We start from the raw sequence: 20,112 nt of genomic DNA, 5'->3' as shown, positions 1-20,112 counted from the left end.
TTCCTTTTATATGAAAAAGAGTGTAGAGTAACACTGAAAAAGTTGGATTTTCTTCTTTCGAATTTTCAGAAATGTTGAAGTGTGTGGGAATCACATCTAAATGCTTAAACTGTTAGAGAGAGCACATATTTTCTACTTAATTATGTGGTCAACACGACCCCTCACGTATTGTCCTGATTCTTTTCAATGGGCCAGGTACATGGAAATTCTTTTGCTTAAGTGGGTGGCTGTGAGTCAGACTTGAACTTAAGACCTCTTCCTGCTTTGGTATCATTTTGAAGTGTGTGATCATTTCATCTAAATGCTTAAGTTTTTAGAGAGAGAAAATTGATGCTATATGGAATAAAAAAATCAACCTGTCCTGTTTGCAATTGGAATTGGCATACTGATCTTCTGCCAAAAAAAAAAAGCAACACCTATGAACATGGTGCTTATAAAAGTACTTTTCTTCCTTGTTCCTTGAAATCCTACAACCATGATGACTAAGTTATTGGATCAACTAGATTCAAGTATGCCTTTTGTACTTGGTCCTGCTTTTTGTATGCTTCTTGTATTATATTTCCACTTCATTTGAGGTATTTATGATGAATTTACTGGTTTCATAGGTTGCTCCACCTTCTGCTGTACCTGCTTCAGTGCAACCGCCTAGGATGTTTGGGATGATGCCGCCACTTTCAAATCAAGCAGAGGCTGCAATAACTCCTTCTATGGGTTATGCTGGATCTGCATTAACTGGGCAATCAAAAATTGATTCCGATAATGTCCCGCGCCCAATTCCAAATTCTGCAGTAATCCTGCACGCAACTCGTCAAGGCAACCAAGCCAACCCCCCTCCGGTAAATTATATCTTAGTTGCAGGAAAGAAATTGTTTTGCTTCAAAGTATTGTTTATGGTTTCCAGGGATTGTGTTTATTGCCTTATGAGCTGTGCTTTTCCGTAAATAATAATCCTAGTGTATTGTAAAGGTTCATATAAATTTACTATAAGAAAAACGAAGCAAAGGTTCATATCAATTGAAGTTTCTTTTCCTTATTCTTTTTCTAATGTCCTTCTATTTCTCCTGTCTCTCTTGAAGCCTGCTACCAGTGACTACATCGTTAGGGATAATGGAAATTGCAGCCCACGGTACATGAGGTGTACTATTAATCAGGTGCATTATCTTCACTATATTTTTGTGTATCTGTACATTACCATTCCATCTAATGGATTTTGTGTATTTATACCTTCTCTTGTTCCTTGGGAAGTGGATGCTTGTTGACCAAAAAATTCTGACCATGGGAACTGATAGTAGATGATTGGTCCTTGTTGTTTGTTCAACAGATTCCATGCACCGTTGACCTTTTGACGACCTCTGCAATGCAGTTGGCTTTGTTGGTCCAACCTTTTGCTCTTCCTCATCCGTGTGAAGAGCCCATTGAAGTAATTCACCCTTTCTCCTTGTGAACATTTTTCTTGCCAGACATTTCATATTTATCTTGTTTCCTTTTGTTAGGCTTCTAGCATATTATTTCCTCGATATTTGAGTCTCATATGTAAGTTTTCAAGTTCCTTCTATGCTGATCAAAGCCTATCCATCCATGCTAAAAGAACATTAACATGTGTTGAAAGAGTTAATTAGTTATTCAACATTAGTTGTTGCATTTGATATGTCAGCCCTAGTGTTTAGTGCTATTAGGCGGGAAGAAATTGCTTGAAGCAGGTGGTAGGACTAAAGATGCATCTTATGCTATACGGGCAAAGAACTGTAGTTAGTCAAAGAGTTAAAAGTCTTGATCTATTGGCAGTGGGAAGAAGGCTGGGGAAATGCTCATATATCACAGCAAGAGAGAGGAGAGCTGAAATAAGACACTTAACATGACAATTAACTAGTCTGTAACATTGCTGGAACTAAAGAAACACCTTTTAGTTTAAGTTTTTGCTTATATGAGATGGTAGTGAAATCTGTGGATGATGCTAGTTTGGTGGATGATTAGTTTGATCTCTTTGGTTTTGGTTGGCATACTTGACTAGGTTTACGATATATTTCATATATTGTGTCGATGAAAATCCTCCTAGGTGCTGGTGGGATGCTTTTTCCCATGTTCTTTTTGTGACTATAACCGGTATAAAATTGAATAGCAGGTAGACCTTATGGAATTGTGTGAAGTATCAACTGAATTTTGTATGCTTCTTATATATTTTGGTTTATGGCTACTCCTTATTGTGACCATTAGGAGGAAAACAGCTGTTATTGGGTTCTCGTTGCTTAAGTTAAGTGAGAAAATACTTGTGTTGCTGTCTTTACTTTGTTCTCACATGACATGTTGCATTGTTTGATAGGTTGTTGATTTTGGCCAAGGTGGTCCTGTTCGCTGCTTTCGTTGCAAAGGCTACATAAATCCTTTTGTGAAGTTCATTGATCAGGGAAGACGTTTCACTTGTAACTTATGTGGTACGAATGAATTCTTTTCTGCCAAACTTAATACTTGGAGTTCAGAGCATGCTTCTTGATAGCCTCTAGGATATCATAATTGAAGTCCTAGGGGGCGTGGACACAGACTCGGACAAGGATACGAGTCTGACATGTGTGCATGACAACATGTAAGAAATATAGGATATGGAACGGCTAACATTGAAACATAGAATTTTCTTGTCCTAAGTTCTGCTCGAATTAGTCTTATTAATAAATTAGCTTTCTAAAGAACATTCTTCTTTATCAATTGACCTCACGTGAATCATCATTCTTTGCATTTCACGAGAGACAAAAGAGAGTAAAGTATCCTGAAATATAATGTACTTTGCTGACACACTTGAGGCATATTAATGGGTCCCACTGCAGTAGTCATACCAAGGAGGAACTTTTTGGGCACTTGTCTTGTATTAGAAGATTGATTCTCGTGTTAAGCACTTAAGCATACATTTGACCAAATTTTTGAGCCGAGGGTCTCCTGGAAACAGCCTCTCTACCCTTCGGGGTAGGGGTAAGGTCTGCGTACATATTACCCTCCCCAGACCCCACTTGTGGGATTATACTGGGTTGTTGTTGTTGTTGTTGTTGTAATAAATTGGCAGCAGAAGTTTATAGATTCAACAGCTGGTTTGATGTTTGAGGCTATGTTGCGCAGACTCTCTAAAATGATGCCACACCTGTGTTGGATCCTCCAAAAATATACTACTTTTGGAGGATCCGACACGTACCCGACGAAATTTTCTAAGTGTCCGAGCAACATAGGTTTGAGGATTATTTGGTGGCTGGATTGGTGCAAAACTTAATGGGCTGATTGTTTCTGTATTGGTGCGAGTTATTAAAGTATTATTCTGGGCTGGGTGAACAGTATTGCAGTACCCTGAACATCACAATGGCTGATTCCCTGTGTTGTTGCTATGATGTAGTGGCATAACAGCCATATAGGAAAAGTGATGTAGTGGTAGAAGGAAAAAATTGGATTTCAAGGACTGGGGGAACAGAGGCTGGACATGGTCTACCCTTAGATAAAGAATGAGCAATTCAGCAGCAGAGAACTGGAGAACAGGGATAAGGAAAATGTCTAAGAAATCCACCTAAACTTCTCTTGGATACCACAGCAAGGCTGCATAAAGCAGTAGAAATGAAACAACAAAAGCTTAATCAAGAGGACAATAGAAGTTGGACATAATTGCTCCAAACTCTTGAATCAAAAGTGTATTTCCTACTACGGTTACAACTAAAGAAAAAGAAAAACTCTAATGCCTCCTGTTTTGGGTTTCTAGTGAGTTTCTCTTGCTTCCACTCAATTAACAGTGCAAGATGTATCTTATTTCCAAACTCACTTTTCCTTTTAGATAAGTATGACTCCAACATAGCAGGAAACCATCGAATTTCATGATTAAAGACTGGCATTGTGCTTTTCATAGTGCAATCAATCCTAAAAGATAAGAAACATGCTAAATAGCTGCACCTGATAAAATTAAGACAGAATCTGAACATGAAAACTCTTAGCAATTCCCAATATTGAAGTTTGAATGAAATTCTGAAGTTTAATTTCCATACACTTGACATCTTTTTTTGCAGGATATACCAATGAAACTCCACGTGATTATCACTGCAACTTAGGTCCAGATGGCAGGCGTAGAGATGCTGATGAAAAGCCAGAACTATGCCGAGGAACTGTTGAATTTGTAGCTACTAAGGAATATACGGTTGGTGACCTTTTGTTGGATTTTGATATGGTGGTATGATTGAATAAGTTTATTGATGTAGAGTTATTTGAAATTTACATTCCAAGCTTGCACACCTTGATTAGTGGCATGGTTGGATGAGTTTATTGAAGTAGAACCGTCTTTAAAATGAATTCCAAGCAAAGGGTTATCATTCACTTAAGAGAGCAAAGAGCTTTCAACTGCTATCTAGATTTGTTTTGATATTTAGGGAAGTTTGCATGTCACCTAGTGCTTATATCCATTGGAAATGTTTGCTAACGTATGGTTTTTCAGTAGTAGTTCATTAGTATGTATGTGCTGTTCTATTGCTAGTTTAACCTATTTAAGAGGAATGGAGGATTATATCGATAGTCATCTTGAACTTCTTATCTTCTTCAATAGGCTTGAGGAGGAAACAGTTCTGCTCTAATAATTCTTTAAGTAATACATACTCAGATTTAAACTAATGCAAATAATTATGTGAAGAGCGAAAAGAGGAAGGTAGGGAGAAGGCAAAGGGATATACTACATTGTGGCTGATTTGTCAAGTTGCTGGTCCGAGATGCAAGATCTGTGGACAGCAAAAGGGATTGGTGGTGGTGGTGATGGGTTGAACACATTTAATTCTATTTTGACAGAGATGTTTATTGATAGACAATCAATCATGCTTTTAGCTCAAGACTACTCTTTGTTTATGGTTTTTCAATCAGCTTGCAATTATGAATGCACTTCTTGTTGTTGGTGCAGTGATTTTCCTTGATATAGGCTGGTAATGTTTTTGATTTTTCAAGTGATAACTTGGAAATTTTGTTTCAGCTGCGCGATCCGATGCCTGTTGTATATTTCTTCCTTATTGATGTCTCCATGAACGCGATACAAACTGGTGCAACTGCAGCTGCTTGCAGTGCAATAAGCCAAGTTATTTCTTATCTTCCTGTAAGTCTGTTGATTTATTATTGGTAATTTAGTTCATTAATTGACAATGTCTTTACATTAAGGACAGATTAGGATATGCGTTCCTGTCTTTTTGAGTGGAAATCCTTTTGAAACAACTTCATTATCATACTAAATTTGTTGAAGTGGCTGGAAGTTCAGTGTTAATATAATCATGTACAAGCTACTAGTTTTTCCGTTCTATCCTTTGAGATGCTGATATCGGATTCTGAGCTTTTTGACTTGAGGAAATTCAAGTTTGTCTTAAGTCCTTTATGATATGGTGCGGTGAACCTCGATTTATTGGGCAGAATGTGTAATTGAGGTCTGCATTGATTGCGTTTCTATGAGGGAGAGGTGTTTCAGCAAAGTATTGCCTCGTGAGTACGTGATATTAATGATAGTTGGATAATTCAGGACGATAGGTAAGTATAGTTGACTCATCATTTTTGAGGGATAATAGCAGCTGGCACCAAGAGCCATTGGCTGCTCCAGCGACAGCCCCAAGCTCAGAACGTGGGAAGAGTGATAGTTGAGATAAGCATGGATTTAAATTCACCCAGTTTGTGATCAAGTCAAGTTATGCGTCCTAGTTGAATTCACTGGAACATGATTTCATAAAAAGGAGCTACATCAATCTAATGTAAATCATGAGGGAAGATATTAGTCAGGTGGTTAGACATTGCCTTTTACTTGTCAAAGGATGGGTTAACTGGGTCTATGGAAGTTAGTGATCATGATACTCTGCTATTTGAGCTATCTTGCACTATTGTGGTTGGTTTGATTTTTAATGTACATCATTTATCGGGAGAATATATGAGCTGTCTCTGATGTTGACAACTTGTTATTGCAGGAAGGTCCTCGAACATTGGTTGGGATTGCTACATTTGACTCGACTATCCATTTTTACAATCTAAAACGAGCACTGCAGCAGGTTTTACACACTGGCAATGCATCTACTCTGCTAGATATAGCTTCTGTTCCAATTAAATAAAAAGTGCTTTTTCAAAATCACCAAATACTTATTGTCTTTTTTCTTTTTTCTGTGTATGATGACTCACAGTTTCTCTCAGATGGAAAATTAAATGTAGAAACTAGACATCTGGATACAATGTTTGCGCAGCTTTCTAAAAGTTATTTCCTGTTAGATTCTATGTAAATGTAGCCAAAGGCTTTAGTTGAATACATTTCCCATTTTCTCGGGTAAATTATAAATGAAATAAAAATTTATAGATTGTGAGGGCGTGGAGTAGTTTCAGAAAAAGGAACAAAATGACTTTTATTTCATTTTCCTTTTGTCTGGTCTGTTGGTAATTGATAATTCATTGTTTTAATATGAGAAAGAATATTTGCCAGTATACAGGAAAGAGTTATTCCTCAGCTGCTATAGTCTCCCTTTATTGGTAGTCCTGCTCCATTGTACTTGATTTTGCAGTTTTGTGTTTATTCTTTTTGGAATATCTGCAGTCTATTTCCCTTCTAGTTGTTTCTGATATGATGATGTTCTTTTATTTAATCTATTTTAATTTCTTTTGCTTCTTACTTTTAAATACAGCTTGAAGTGGGTTCTCTTATTGGTATGCATAAACTAATTTACTTTGTAAAAGAAATGATGGTACTTTTTTTAAATTTGAGATTGATACCAATGTGCAAATTAAGATTGTGGCAAGTTGTTTGATGTACTTTGAAGTAAAAGTGCATGCTCATTTGATCACAAATCTATGTTTTTGATCCCGATTCTGTGTTTGCAGCCATTGATGCTTATTGTCCCTGATGTCCAAGATGTTTACATTCCCCTTCAGAGCGATGTTATTGTGCGACTCTCAGAGGTTGGTCCTGCAAAATGTTGACTTTCTGTTTATTTTCTTTCTCCTTTTTCTGGAAGAAAATGGCTAAAGCATATAAGTTGTGCCCAGTGAAAGTGGTTATATCTTTGCATTCCAGTGTCGTCAACATCTAGAGCTTCTCCTAGAAAACATCCCAACATTGTTCGAACATAACAGGACTGCTGATTCAGCTTTTGGTGCTGCAGTCAAGGTATGATACTTTACATGATAAACTTGGGAAAATCCATAGATAATTGCTGTCAACAAACTTAAAGAGACAGGACACAGATCATTCACCAATAATCTGTTAATGCCATTGGTCACTCTCCTACCGCATGGTAAGAGGATACCTCCTAGCTTTCCTTGGGCATCCGCAGATAACCATTGACCATACTACTCGATAATCCTGGAACCATTTCAGTGGCAGTTTTCTACAGTGCTTTTAAAAGCAATAGCTTTGTTGCATAAATTTCAGAGTGATGTAAAGCCACAAACTTGTTTGGGATAAAATATTTTAATGTTTAATGATTTATTATCTACTTTCTGTTACTAAGTACTTTGCTCCACTGGTTATCAAAAACCAAGTACTTCGTTCAATTATCCTTTTATATTGAAAAAAGTGTTCTCCCACTCTCCTTAAAGTTAGCTATTAACTTCTTGGCTTTGAAGATACATAGAGCTCGCTTGAATGGCAGATATTCTATTTGCAATGCACATGTCATTTAGTAGTTTAGACAAAAGCAATGGTTTAGACAAAAGCAATAGTTTTCGTGCATGCAGATTGGAGTAAAGAAGATTTAAGGCTAGGGAATGATATATAGACATTGAAAGTTTGAGTTATGCATTATTGTGTTACTGCATGCAGGTGAGTAATTTAAGTCAAGTCAGTGTTGGAATAATACGTTTGTTGTTTTTGTTATTTGCTTGTTACTTTAGGCTTCTTTCTTGGCAATGAAAAGCACCGGAGGGAAACTACTTGTATTTCAATCAGGTAAATCACTAAATATATTGATTATTCATAGGCAACATGCACAGTATGGATACACTGCTTCAATATTGTCATGTTCCTTATGTAAGATACAAAGTAGGTAGTATGTTCTACCGTCTCAAGTGGAGTAGCTTACCCTCGCTTGTTCCTCTCCTATCCAAACCAACTGGAAGCGAAAAAAATCACTTTTGTTCCTCCCAACCCTTAGTTTTAAAACCGGTCCCACCTGGGCAAGGGAGTATATGAGTGAGCAGAACCAAGGAAGCAGGGAAGCTTGCCATAGAATTCTTTGTTTACGCATTTACACTTAACCTTCGCATAGGGAATTGATAGTATTGTGCTGGGTCTCTTGTTAAACTGGCTTCTGTAGTAGGTTTCTTGCTTAAATGAATCGACATTTGGGGATGATTGTTCATTTGGAACTCTTCTATTTTTGTTTTGACTTAATGGATTCACCACTCTAGAGTCTAACCATTGGACCTGTAGAGCCCCTTAGTTAATATAACTCTTATAGTTCAGGGTTATGCTTTCAACTAGTAGCTGTTCCATTGATGCTGCTTTTCTTGCTTCACGTAAAGGTGGAAAAGTAAAAAAGCGCTCATAGTGTGGATGTAATCTAAGATAAGTTGGTATGAGATATCAGTACCCTCGCTGAACAAATAGGAGGTCTGGGCCATAGGTGAACACCCATCATAAAGATGCAAACACCTCCACGTGAGAGATTCATCTTTTTGGAGCTTTTTAGCATTTGAAGTCCAGAATATGTCTTCCTATGCACACTTCAGTTCAATAGAATACTGTCTTTGATCATGTTCTATTTTAGCATGTATCGCTGCTTCCTCGTTCCTTTTGTTGGGTTAGGCACCTGCAAGTCAATTCTGAAGAATGATGAGACTTTGTACTGAAACATTGTTGTTTCTATCTATATTAGACAGTGCATGAAGTGTTTAAAAATTATTTAAGCAGCATATTTGTAGTGTTTCTATAATTTTGTTTACAACCTAACGACCAATTGCATGGATCACAGTCTGGAGATCTAGCAACTATTTGCAGGGAACTTTAAGTGCCTCTTTTGTCCCTGCTCCTTCACCCTTGATTGTATCTTGCATGTGCTAGGTATTTACTATCTGTGTAAATTGTTGTATAATATCATTTCTCCATACTTGCTCTATGTTACAGTCTTGCCTTCTACCGGTATTGGAGCCCTTTCTGCTAGAGAGGCTGAAGGAAGAAGCAACATATCAGCTGCTGAAAAGGTAAAATTGTTACATTTTCTGTTTTGGACTTTCTCCTCTTAGGCAATAAGGCTGCTTGTTTAGACGATCAAAGCTGTTTCTCTTCTATATTGTTCATCACTTGACATACACTCTTTTCACTTGAGTAGTCTTGAATTTTAGTTCATGTAATGTGTTCACCGTTTCTTAAAGAAAGCCGATAACTGCATTCCACTAGTTATCCCTGCTGCCCATCATCCTCTGACAATCATGTAGTGTAGGAGTCAAATGGGTAATGTCTGATACAGGTGTTAGAGTCTGTTGCCTGCTAAGCTATTGACATAGTAATAGTTATGACTGTTGGAGACTTGGAGTTGCATGGCCATCTCATCTAAAAGCTTAAAGAGAGCACACTTTTAATTACATAATTATATTATGTCTCAACACAACCCCTCACGTGCTGCCATGAGTCGTTTCATGAGCCAAGCACGTGAAAATTCTTTTTGATATGGGTGGCGCTGAGGCTCGAACCTAGGACCTCTTCCTGTTCTGCTACCAAATGAGATGGCACATAACTCCATCATGGTATCCGAGCAGGTAGAGGTCATGGGTTTGAGTCTCACTGTCAGCCATATAAAATAGAAGTAGGCCCGCATGTTAGGAGGTGTTAAGACATAATATAATTAAGTAATTTAAAAGTGTGCTCTCTAACATGGAGGGCCTGATTTTTATTTTCTTTAGATAGTTATTTTGCTGCAGGTTCGATTGATACAAACTAGTTTCATCCTGTTTTGCTTATTTAGGATGGAGTAATTGTTCATGGACTGAGGATGCCACTTACGCATAGAAAATGATTGAGTAATAAGAGGTATTTGGTAGTTTGTGTGTGGACAAGGTAATCAGTTACTGGGAGGGAGAAAAATGATAGACCAAGATTCATGTGCCCACCTGGCAACTATTAGACAAATAATGATTTTTATTTCCACTTACCTAGACTTCTGTGGAACTGACTCTTATTCACTTTGCTGTGTATGACATTGATGTATGATAGCTCAAAAGTTGCATGATTCCTTTTTTCGACAGCACGTTGGAACTATCCCTTCTCAAAATCAAATAGTGTATTTGTTGTCACAGTAGTTAGTAGACTTCTCAATCACATTAAACCAGCATTTATCCAGAAGACTTTTGCATATAAATGGAATTTCAGGAGGCTCATAAATTACTCCAACCGGCAGACAAAACCTTGAAGACTATGGCTGTCGAGTTTGCTGAGTATCAGGTGAGCTTTCACCTTCTGCCTCGGAACACTTCTCCAGTACTAGAATTTTTGAATGCAGTTAGATCTTCTTAATTCATTTGCCTACCCCCATTGATTGATTAGATCTCAACTCCTACAGGTCTGTGTTGATTTGTTTCTTACAACACAATCATATGTGGACATTGCCTCCATATGCGTCTTTCCTAGAACTACTGGAGGGAATGTAAGTTTTAAGTTACATACAATCCTGCGTTGTCCTTCTCCAGAAGGTTCTTAACACGATAAACATTTCTAATAGTTGACATATGTATGTTCTCGATGACTTTTCATCTCATGCTCCTTAATTTTTTTGTTATGTCTTGTTTTGGACCTTAAATTTTCCACTTATTTCAGGTGTACTACTATTTCCCTTTCTCTGCTATTTCTGATACTGCCAAGCTCTACAATGATCTTCGATGGAACATTACTAGGCCCCACGGGTTTGAGGCTGTAATGCGTGTAAGATGCAGTCAGGTATTCTTCCCTGTTTTCTCTATTCATCTGTGCTCCTCCCTAGAAGATATGTGTCAACATAATGCATTAATGACTACAGAAGTGCAACATTCATGCTGGATTTGTTTCTTTTGCAGGGTCTTCAAGTTCACGAATACTTTGGAAATTATTCTAGACGAATTCCAACAGATGTTGATCTACCTGCGGTTTGTTTTCTCTCTTTCTCTACCTCCTTTCTCCTGGAAAGACTTTTATGCACTTTCTGAGAAAAAGGCGAAAAACAATTGGCATGGTTGGACAATGATAAATAAAGTAGACACATGAAAAAAGGATTAAATTAGTTTACCAGGTCTTTTGAGCTCGTCCGGACTTCCATAAGCATTTGACAATACCTGATTCTGAGTACAAACATGAGCCACTATCTGTAATTATATTTTATGGCGATTCTACTGTTCCTTCCCTGCCTGATTTACTCAGTGAGGTTCTACCAACTCTCTCACCCAGCTAGCATTTGATAGTCTTTGTTTTTCTTTGGGGTGGGGGGTTGGAGGGGAGACACAAAGAGGCTGATAAATCTGTATTCTTGTGGTATTCCTAAGTGCAGATCTTAACAGTCTTCTGCGTGTCATTTCATACTGAAAACTGTTTTGCAGATATTGGGAATAATGCTCATAGTGCTTACAACTTTATTTATTTATTGGTAAATGGGTGACGGAAGGGTTGGCTATAATAGGTTTTAAAATGGGCTTGTAACATTAAAATTTCGAAGAAGTAATTTTCAAAGTCATATTGCACGCTTTTTCCTCATTACAACTTTACTATATCTTGTATAGGCTCATAAGTAATACCAGTATCCCGCTTTTATCTTGTTTATCACCCAAAAATAAACCTCTAGACTTTTCTTTATGGGCCGTTATGTTATTAGGTTCTAATAGACTAAGGAAGGACCTCAACCGTATTCTACATATTAATAACTTGCATTGACTTCTCATCAATTTCAAATCAGTCGGGGCTGGCTGTATGAAATATGTTCATTAGGCTCTATTCAGGTCATAATTTCAACAGTATGAGTTTTTCTATAGAAAAAGTAGAAATACTGAAAACCTCCTTTTTCTGCTGCTTATTTTTATACTATAGTTTAACAGCTTGCAGTTTTGCCTTTTCTTTTGGGTGCGCATAGCTTATATGTTCCTTCGTCAATTACTATTGCAAGCTTGTGTGACTGATTTCTTAATTTAATGTGTTCATACCTTAAAAATTTCTACTGTGCAGATTGACTGTGACAAAACTATAATGGTAACATTAAAGCACGATGACAAATTGCAGGATGGTTCTGAATGTTCTTTTCAGGTAAAATTGGTGCTCTGTCTTCTACAATGCATTGGACAGTCCTCATTTCTTGAGCTACTTTTGGGGCTGAGTTAGTTCTAAAGTCCATTTTCTTAACTTGGTATTAGAGTTGGACCCATCCTTGTTGTTGTGTTACCTGGTGTTGGGCTCCATATGTTATTATTCATGCTCCAGATATCTAGACCTGGGTGTGTGTGTGTGGGGGGGGGGGGGTTGCTAGAGTCTCCTACATTGGTTGAAGGAATGAATTGTAGTTTCTTTATTTGGTCCTAGACACCCTCACATCTTGAGTTAGCTTTTGGGGTTAAGTTAGATTCAAGGTTCATTTTTCTTAACAAAGGGTGGTTGGTCTATCTTATATTGCTCTGTTCGTAGTCTCCTATTCCCCATCCCCACTTTCTTGCCCCTTTTCCCAGATACAGTTTGATGGCCATTTACAATTGTTTTTTTCCCATGTCTCCAGTGTGCTCTCCTTTACACCACCATCTATGGCCAAAGAAGAATCAGGGTTTCTACTTTATCTCTGCCTTGCACCACTGTGTTGGGTAATCTGTTTCTATCAGCTGACTTGGATACCCAATTTACTTGCATCTTGAAGCAAGGTAATGATACTATGTCACAAAGCACACGTTTTTCTTAAGTACAATTTCCTCTTTTCTTCTAAATCTATCTTTTCCCTTTTGTGAAAGAAGGCTGGTTGTGCATCTACCTATACATTAAAGGCCTTTGTGCATGTTCATGCGGTCCTCCACCTTTTCCGTACTTAGTGCAAGAAATTTTTTCACACCAGGGTTCTCCCAAAATTAATGTCTTTATCTACTGCCAAAAGGTAGGTTAACCTGTGTTTGCTATGCACGTCCGGAAATTTTTAAAGATTATCCATTGAAACCTTTCCCAGTCAACTGAATCATATGTTTGGCCTTAGGTGCAAATTTGGTATCATGATTTCTACTATGGTGCTTTCTTTGTTGATTCTTGTTCCCTGTTTTGAATGGTTATGGCTGTTACCTCTTTTTTGAAAAGGTAGGGGTAGGGTGGGGGTGGGGGTGCTTTTGGGAAATCCATGCTGAACAAAATACTCAGAGACTAAAGGAAACAAAGAAAAAAGAGATATGTTGATATTGTTTGGATAAGCAGAAACCTGATGTTTTCCGTGTTTTCATTCTGTGACTTTGGCTTCTTGCTTCTTTTGTTTGATATTTGCTTGTGTTCTTCTTTGATTGGTAATATGATAAACAAGATTGACAAATCTGCACTTAATTTAGAATTGTAGATCAGTAATTTAATTCGGTGGAGCATCCTATGACAATCTGGTGGCGTGTTAGAATAATTGTTTTCTTAAGGAAAGTAGTGACTATATTAGATATTCATGGAGAACGCCAGTTATTTATGAGCATCACATGTGCCTCCCCCTACCCTCACTTTTCTGTATTAAAGTTAACCTACTCACTATAGCCTAATGCTTTAATTGCATGAAATTCTTCTTTACTCTCTGCTTCTTTTTCGTTTAAATCTAATCATGCAGATGCTTTTTTTCTCCCATGCAGTGGCCAGTGAAGTTGCAACAGCTCCTCTTCCACAAATCCGAGAGCATGTGACAAACCATTGCATCAACATTCTACACTCTTATCGTAAATTTTGTGCCACTGTCTCTTCCTCATCACATCTTGTTCTTCCCGAGGCACTTAAAATTCTTCCTCTTTACACACTAGGTATGTCTTGCATTGCTTTTTAGCCAGGCCTTTCATTTTCCAATGATTTGATGGAGTCGGTTTATCCATATAGTCAATTATCAATTAACACTCTTCTGAAGTTTGCTGTTTTTATTGTCTATTAGTATAAGCAAAAGCTGATATTCCACATGATCCTCCTTTTCTATTCCACCTTAGTTTTCATTTACTGCTATTCAAATCGGAGGAGCGATTAGTTCTCTTTGTTATTTCTCTTAGTATATTAAAAACAAAGGAGATATTCAAAGTTGTGCAAACTATCGTATTAAACTTATGAGTCATATGACGGAACTCTAGGAAATAGTGATAGAGCGTACTAAGTATACTACAAGAGTGGCTGAGAATCAGTTTGATTTTATGCTCGGTAGATGTACAAAGGAAACTATCTTCTTGTCGCTAAGAAGATTGATGGAAATTTATTGTGAGAGGAAGAAAGATCTACACAGAGTGTTCATTGACCTGGCGAAAAAGCATATGATAGAGTACCAAGAAAGATTGTATAATGGGTGTTGGAGAATAAGGGAATTCATATTAAATATAAATGTTATAAAAGACATGTATGTAGGAGCTATCACTACCGTGAGAACAGTAGTAGGAGATACACATGATTTTTCCATAACCGCGGGTTTACAACAGGGATCGTAATTGAGCCCATACTTGTTTAGCTTAGTTATGGATGAGCTAACCAACATAGTACAAGGTGAAATTTTATGGTGTCATTTGGTGACGATATTGTGTTAATTGATGACCAACGAGGGTGTCAACCAAAAGTTTGAATTATGGAGAAGCACGCTATAGAGTAAGGGGTCGTTTGGTTCATGGGATAAGGGATAACAATCTCAGAATAAAATGTGGGACTATTTAATCCCGTGTTTGATTGAATTTTTGTTTTCGGTAAGCAATCACAAGATTTGTTATAACTCAATTTTGTATTATTTTTATACCACATTCAATGGAGGATAATAACTCGGGATAGCCAATCCCAAGATAAACAACCAAATAACAAAAGTTCCCTTCTCAAAAGCTCTTCTTCCAAATTTCTTTAGTCAAGGGTAAAATTGGAAATGAAATTATATCCAAGTTTTTTTGTTATAAAACCAAACACATATTTTATATTATGCTCGGCATATCCCATTCTTAATCCAATGAACCAAATATCTTCCAAAAAAGTGTATCCACTAAATAATCTCGTTATAACTTCATTCTTCATATGCCGAGTGAACTTGCGTTATATATATTCAATCTTACTTCTTGCGTTATATATATTCAATCTTACTTCTACTTATTTGGATTATATGCAATCAAGTTCACTCGGCATATGAAGAATGAAGTTAAAGTGAGATTATGTGGATTTTTGTGCCTAAATGCAAACAATTCAGATATATTTAGGCTCATTCCGGGAGAATTGAATGATAGGTCAAAAAACAACACATGGAATCAAGTTCGGATGTTTGAAATGAATAAGTGCTACCGGAGTATTATGTGGTAGGAGGATTCTTTTCAAATGAAAGGTAAGTTCTATAGGATAGTTACAAGACTAAAAATTTTATGTGGGAATCAATGATGGGCCGTTAAAATCCACGTAGATGTGCAGATGCTAAGATAAATATTCGATCATACAAATGCAAGATTAGAAATGAGCACATTTACTAGAAGGTGCAAGTAGCACATATTGAGGATAAAATGAAAGTAGGTCACTTGAGGTGCAAGTAGCACGTATTGTAGTTATAGCTAATGTTAATGGTGGCAACTGACAAAGGTAATGATTACTTTTAGTTGGACACAGTGAAGAGTTATCTTGTTTTATCATTATGCACATTTAGCTTGTACATACTTTTTTATGTTTTGTTACATCTTGAGCTGTTGAGCATGGTTACCTTTACTGCTGCAAAGACATTCTCGAAAGAAGTATGATAATATTAAATGAATCTACTCACACAAATCCTCCTGATATTCAGCTCTGGTTAAAAGCACTGGATTGCGAACTGATGGACTGATTGATAATAGGTCCTTCTGGATTAATTATGTTTCCCCACTGTCTGTTCCATTGGCTATCTCTTGGGTACACCCTAGATTGATAGCCATTCATAAATACAATATAGAGGTATGGATTATTCTTGTATTTATGGACCGTATGTATTTCCTTTGCTTTTTTGCTTTTCCACAAGTTTTCACTGTTGATTCATTCTTGATTCATTCAAGATTTATTTTCCGTTTTCATTTCTAACATCTCGCTTTGTTCTCTGGACTTGCAGGAGGGCGAGGAATCTATTATTCCTCCTCCTATTCCACTTTCCAATGAACAGATTAGTGACAACGGTATCTATCTTCTGGAGAATGGCGAGGACTGTTTAATTTATGTTGGAAACTCTGCAGATCCTGGTGTTATGCGTCAACTTCTGGGCATTTTATCTGTTGAAGAAGTTCCTGCACAGGTAATTTGACATACCTTCCCTGTTAAGATGTAACATTATCGTAAATTAATGTTGAGGTAAACTATGTATTATCATTTTAATATAGGAGCCTGCGAAAGGTACATTAAATATGTATTTTCTTAGTTAATGCCAGTCAAACTATATGTACTATACTACTATATATGTTTGGCATGTTCCGTTGGTTATGGAAATTGAAGGATGAAGTCATGCAGCCGAAACCTCTCCCAATTTGAGTGTTTGATTTTGCGCAATTCCATGCCATAACTGTTTGCATCTAGAAAGGAAGGCTGGTCTAGTTGGTTTCTCCTCCATAGGTCCGAGATGGATAGCAGCTGAGTGTCTGTACTTGTTCTCGTAACTTATTTTCCTCATAATGCATTAAGCTCGTTGTTGTTGTATGGATCAAAAACAGCAAACTTTTCTCCCTTGGTGGACCAAAGTGATTACCTAAATGTAATAAAAGCGATTATCTGTCTATCAAATCTGACACATTGCCTCTGTTTTTTCTGTAGTTTGTTCTGCAGCAGTATGACAATCCACTCTCTAAGAAGCTCAATGATATCATTAATGATATTAGAAGCCAAAGGCGTAACTACCTCCGGTATGATGTTTCGTTTTCTGCGTGCATGCACTTTTTTCACTTCTGTTATTTTAGGAGATGGTTTGTTATTTAAATTTTGATTACTTGTAAATCAGAGCGGGCATTCACGTGATTAGTCTATGTTATCACTTCGTTTGCCATATTTCTGATGTGTTTTTTATTTGATCTTGCCAGCTTAAAAATATGCAGAAAAGGAGATTCATCAGGTTTGTAATACATTAACCCATATTTATCCTCTCTCACAGCGCCTCCAGTTAAAATGAGGTTTAGGATAGGTCTGAAAGAAGGGGAATTCGGTGGAATGACCATATCATGTGGATGATCTACATAGATTTTCGTCCCTTTTCAAGTCAATTTTGCACCGTCTTACCCTTGGATGCACAGATACATCATATGAGATCATACAATGATGAATTAGCCTCCAGATATTCTCAAACCTAGATTTTATTTTATGTTACTTAGCCATCAGGGTTAAAAAGGCACTGCTTAAACTGCATTTCCGTAAACTCATTTTTACCAACAGACTTTTACATATGTCAGATTGGTACGGAATGCAGGAAGCTCAAAGTATTGTGTTTGATATATTTTGTTGATTGTGTTATTCATCTTTGGTCATCTCCAATTGTTTTCTTATGTTTGGAAAATCTCTATTCAGGTATGTTGTTTTTCTCCAACATGGTAGAAGACAAGACATCACTTGGGCTTGCATATGTAGACTTTCTGGTACATATCCATGGGCAAATTAAAAGCAAAATGGCATGAGAAAACATCCTTTTTTGTTCATAAATTTTGACTATAGAGAATGGGGTACAGAAGAGTTCAAGTTGATGAAGAAGCAGATAATTGGTTTTACCTGCATTACAGAAATGGTCACATTCGTGATATTTTGTAGGATAGCAGCATAGTTTAGAAGTCAGAGGTTTTCACTAAAACATTGTAGAGCACATTTGAAAAAGAATGACAAAAAGCAGGGTTTCACGTTTTCATTTTTCAGCCTGTGCATACCTTGATTATTGCACCGGTACTTGTTACCCACAGATAGTGATTCTACTTAGTATACTTGACGTGCTATGTAATGTCAAAGTGCATAACAAGTTTTGTTGATTGAAGTATTAGGAATTACTTCTAGAGCAAATTTTGTCTGTTTGTTGTTCAAATGACTAAATGAAGAGGTGTATCAAAAACTAATGATACTGAGAATAACGTTGGTAGAGATTCAGAAAATATAGCATCATGCGCACTGCATTCTTGCAATAATGATATATCAATTTTGATACTTATGCATAATAATAATTTAAAAACAAACTTTAGAAGTTTATGCTACTAGTTGATGTTTTAAAAAAAAATAAAAAATAATTTGCATCTCGCAACAAACCATGTGAAATAACCATGAGTCACAAGTGAAAGAGATGATACATATGAATTAATCATGATTAGATGAAAAAAAAATGGACAGTCCAATGCATTAAGCTCTTGCTATGCGCGGTGTCGGGGGAAGGGTCGGTCCACAAGGGTCTATTGTACGCAGTCTTATCCTGCATTTCTCAAGAGGCTGTTTCCATGGCTTGAACCCATAACTTGATCTCATGGCAGTAACTTTACCAGTTACACCAAGACTCCCCTTCTAATCATGATTAGATGATAAAGTTGTGTAAAAGACACCTGTTATTAAGAGTCACAAATGAAATGATAACACATACCATGAATTAGCCACAATTAAATGATAAAAAAATTGTGTCACAAGACACCTTTTTTTATATTTTTTAATCTGATGCAAAAACACATTTCCCAAATCACCTGCTGCCCTAAGTAAAAAGAAAAAACAAAAAGGGGAAAAATATAAAAGTAAGGACATATGGATCCTACATAGTCAATAGCCGTTACACCGCCAACAATTTTGTATATTTTCCCTTTTCCCAACGGTCTTATTCCCACCAGCCTCAGATTTCAAATATGACCGTTAAAACCTCCTCGTACTCTCAAAAACCCACTCTATATATACAAAATACTTCTCTGTATTCTCCTCACTTCACTTCTCTGCATCAAATATCAAAACCCCACTAGCCAAAATCTCCCAAGGAATCATCAAAAATCCAATTTTTCAGAAAAAAACCAAGAAAAGGAAATGGGATTCAACAATTACTCAGATTCAACTGATTCCCATCACCGAACTCACAAAATCTTTCTCTTTGTTAACTACATTCTTCTTGGTGCAGCTTCTAGCTGCATTTTCTTGACTCTTTCGCTCCGATTAATCCCATCCCTTTGCGGGTTCTTCTTCATCCTTCTCCATATTCTCACTATTGGTGGCGCTGTCTTTGGCTGCGCCACCGTATCAGCTACCTCAGGTGCTGGAAAATCATATGGAGCTCACATGGTATCCACTGTTCTAACTGCAATATTTCAAGGTTCTGTTTTCGTGTTGATTTTCACGAAAACGGGGGATTTTCTTGGGAATTTGAAGTCTTATGTGAGAGAAGAAGATGCTGTGATGATTTTGAGATTGGCTGGTGGATTATGTGCACTCATCTTTTGCCTTGAATGGGTAGTTCTGACTCTTGCATTTTTCTTGAAATACTATGCTTATGTTGAAGGCAGTGGAAATGTTGCAATGAAGAGTAGCTCTAGGGTTCAAGATGAGGAAAACATCAAGCATTGGCAGCCTTTTCAAGTCTAAGTAAAAAATGGTTATTTTTGCAAATGTCAACTACTAGTAGTATATGTTTAATTTCTTTCTTCTTATTAGTTAATTCATTCATTTATTTGATTTGTTGTTGTAACTTGATAGGACCTTCGTTTGTATTGTCATGGAAGGTTCATATAAAGATATGTACTAATGAGGAAATTGAAGTTATGGAACATTTGGTACTAGTTTTATAAGCTGATATTTTTAATTATTAATATGATGTGTTCAGTGGCGGAGGCAGGATCTCTACGAAGGGGGTTCAAAAAAAAAATTATATCTAGTGGGAATTGAACTCATGACCTTATGTAGATTTTGAACCCCCTTGACCACTAAACTACACTTTTGGATTGTGTTAAGGGGGTTCAAAACTTAATATATAGAGGTAAAAAACAGATTTTGCCTTATATATACAGCGTATTTTTTCGTCGAAGGGGGTTCGG

At 36.9% G+C, this 20,112-nt stretch overlaps 2 protein-coding genes across 4 annotated transcripts in view; both read left to right on the top strand.

Moving 5' to 3' along the window:
- LOC104236608 (protein transport protein SEC24 C-like) overlaps nucleotides 1-17,977 on the top strand; it is a 28,329-nt gene extending 10,352 nt beyond the window's left edge. For 2 of the 3 annotated variants that reach the window (XM_070174325.1, XM_070174326.1), the window contains exons 4-26: nucleotides 606-836; nucleotides 1,077-1,151; nucleotides 1,322-1,420; nucleotides 2,321-2,432; nucleotides 4,032-4,159; nucleotides 4,976-5,095; nucleotides 5,946-6,026; nucleotides 6,844-6,921; nucleotides 7,037-7,129; nucleotides 7,855-7,909; nucleotides 9,086-9,162; nucleotides 10,328-10,399; nucleotides 10,518-10,601; nucleotides 10,772-10,891; nucleotides 11,008-11,076; nucleotides 12,143-12,220; nucleotides 12,684-12,822; nucleotides 13,768-13,932; nucleotides 15,909-16,054; nucleotides 16,206-16,385; nucleotides 16,898-16,986; nucleotides 17,161-17,192; nucleotides 17,642-17,977. In XM_070174325.1, the coding sequence (XP_070030426.1) occupies nucleotides 606-836; nucleotides 1,077-1,151; nucleotides 1,322-1,420; nucleotides 2,321-2,432; nucleotides 4,032-4,159; nucleotides 4,976-5,095; nucleotides 5,946-6,026; nucleotides 6,844-6,921; nucleotides 7,037-7,129; nucleotides 7,855-7,909; nucleotides 9,086-9,162; nucleotides 10,328-10,399; nucleotides 10,518-10,601; nucleotides 10,772-10,891; nucleotides 11,008-11,076; nucleotides 12,143-12,220; nucleotides 12,684-12,822; nucleotides 13,768-13,932; nucleotides 15,909-16,054; nucleotides 16,206-16,385; nucleotides 16,898-16,986; nucleotides 17,161-17,192; nucleotides 17,642-17,748 (2,430 nt within the window). In that variant the 3' untranslated portion in view covers nucleotides 17,749-17,977. Of the gene's footprint in view, nucleotides 1-317; nucleotides 510-605; nucleotides 837-1,076; nucleotides 1,152-1,321; nucleotides 1,421-2,320; nucleotides 2,433-4,031; nucleotides 4,160-4,975; nucleotides 5,096-5,945; nucleotides 6,027-6,843; nucleotides 6,922-7,036; nucleotides 7,130-7,854; nucleotides 7,910-9,085; nucleotides 9,163-10,327; nucleotides 10,400-10,517; nucleotides 10,602-10,771; nucleotides 10,892-11,007; nucleotides 11,077-12,142; nucleotides 12,221-12,683; nucleotides 12,823-13,767; nucleotides 13,933-15,908; nucleotides 16,055-16,205; nucleotides 16,386-16,897; nucleotides 16,987-17,160; nucleotides 17,193-17,641 lie in introns of those variants that run through there. The other variant, XM_009790566.2, reaches the window with a different exon arrangement.
- Nucleotides 17,978-19,000: 1,023 nt separating this feature from the next.
- On the top strand, nucleotides 19,001-19,866 carry LOC104236609 (uncharacterized). The gene has a single exon (XM_009790567.2). The coding sequence runs from the start codon at nucleotides 19,112-19,114 to the stop codon at nucleotides 19,661-19,663; it is 552 nt and encodes a 183-aa protein (XP_009788869.1). The 5' UTR covers nucleotides 19,001-19,111; the 3' UTR covers nucleotides 19,664-19,866.
- The last annotated feature ends 246 nt before the right edge of the window (nucleotides 19,867-20,112 follow it).

The sequence above is a fragment of the Nicotiana sylvestris genome, chromosome 5 (assembly GCF_000393655.2).
Source record: "Nicotiana sylvestris chromosome 5, ASM39365v2, whole genome shotgun sequence".
Taxonomy (NCBI): domain Eukaryota; kingdom Viridiplantae; phylum Streptophyta; class Magnoliopsida; order Solanales; family Solanaceae; genus Nicotiana; species Nicotiana sylvestris.
Note: the sequence above shows the minus strand (reverse complement) of the source record. Positions and strands in the feature narration are given on the sequence as shown.

What these genes read in the sequence shown, in the direction of transcription:
- LOC104236609 (XM_009790567.2), top strand. Translation starts at nt 19,112, where the DNA reads ATGGGATTCAACAATTACTCAGATTCAACTGATTCCCATCACCGAACT.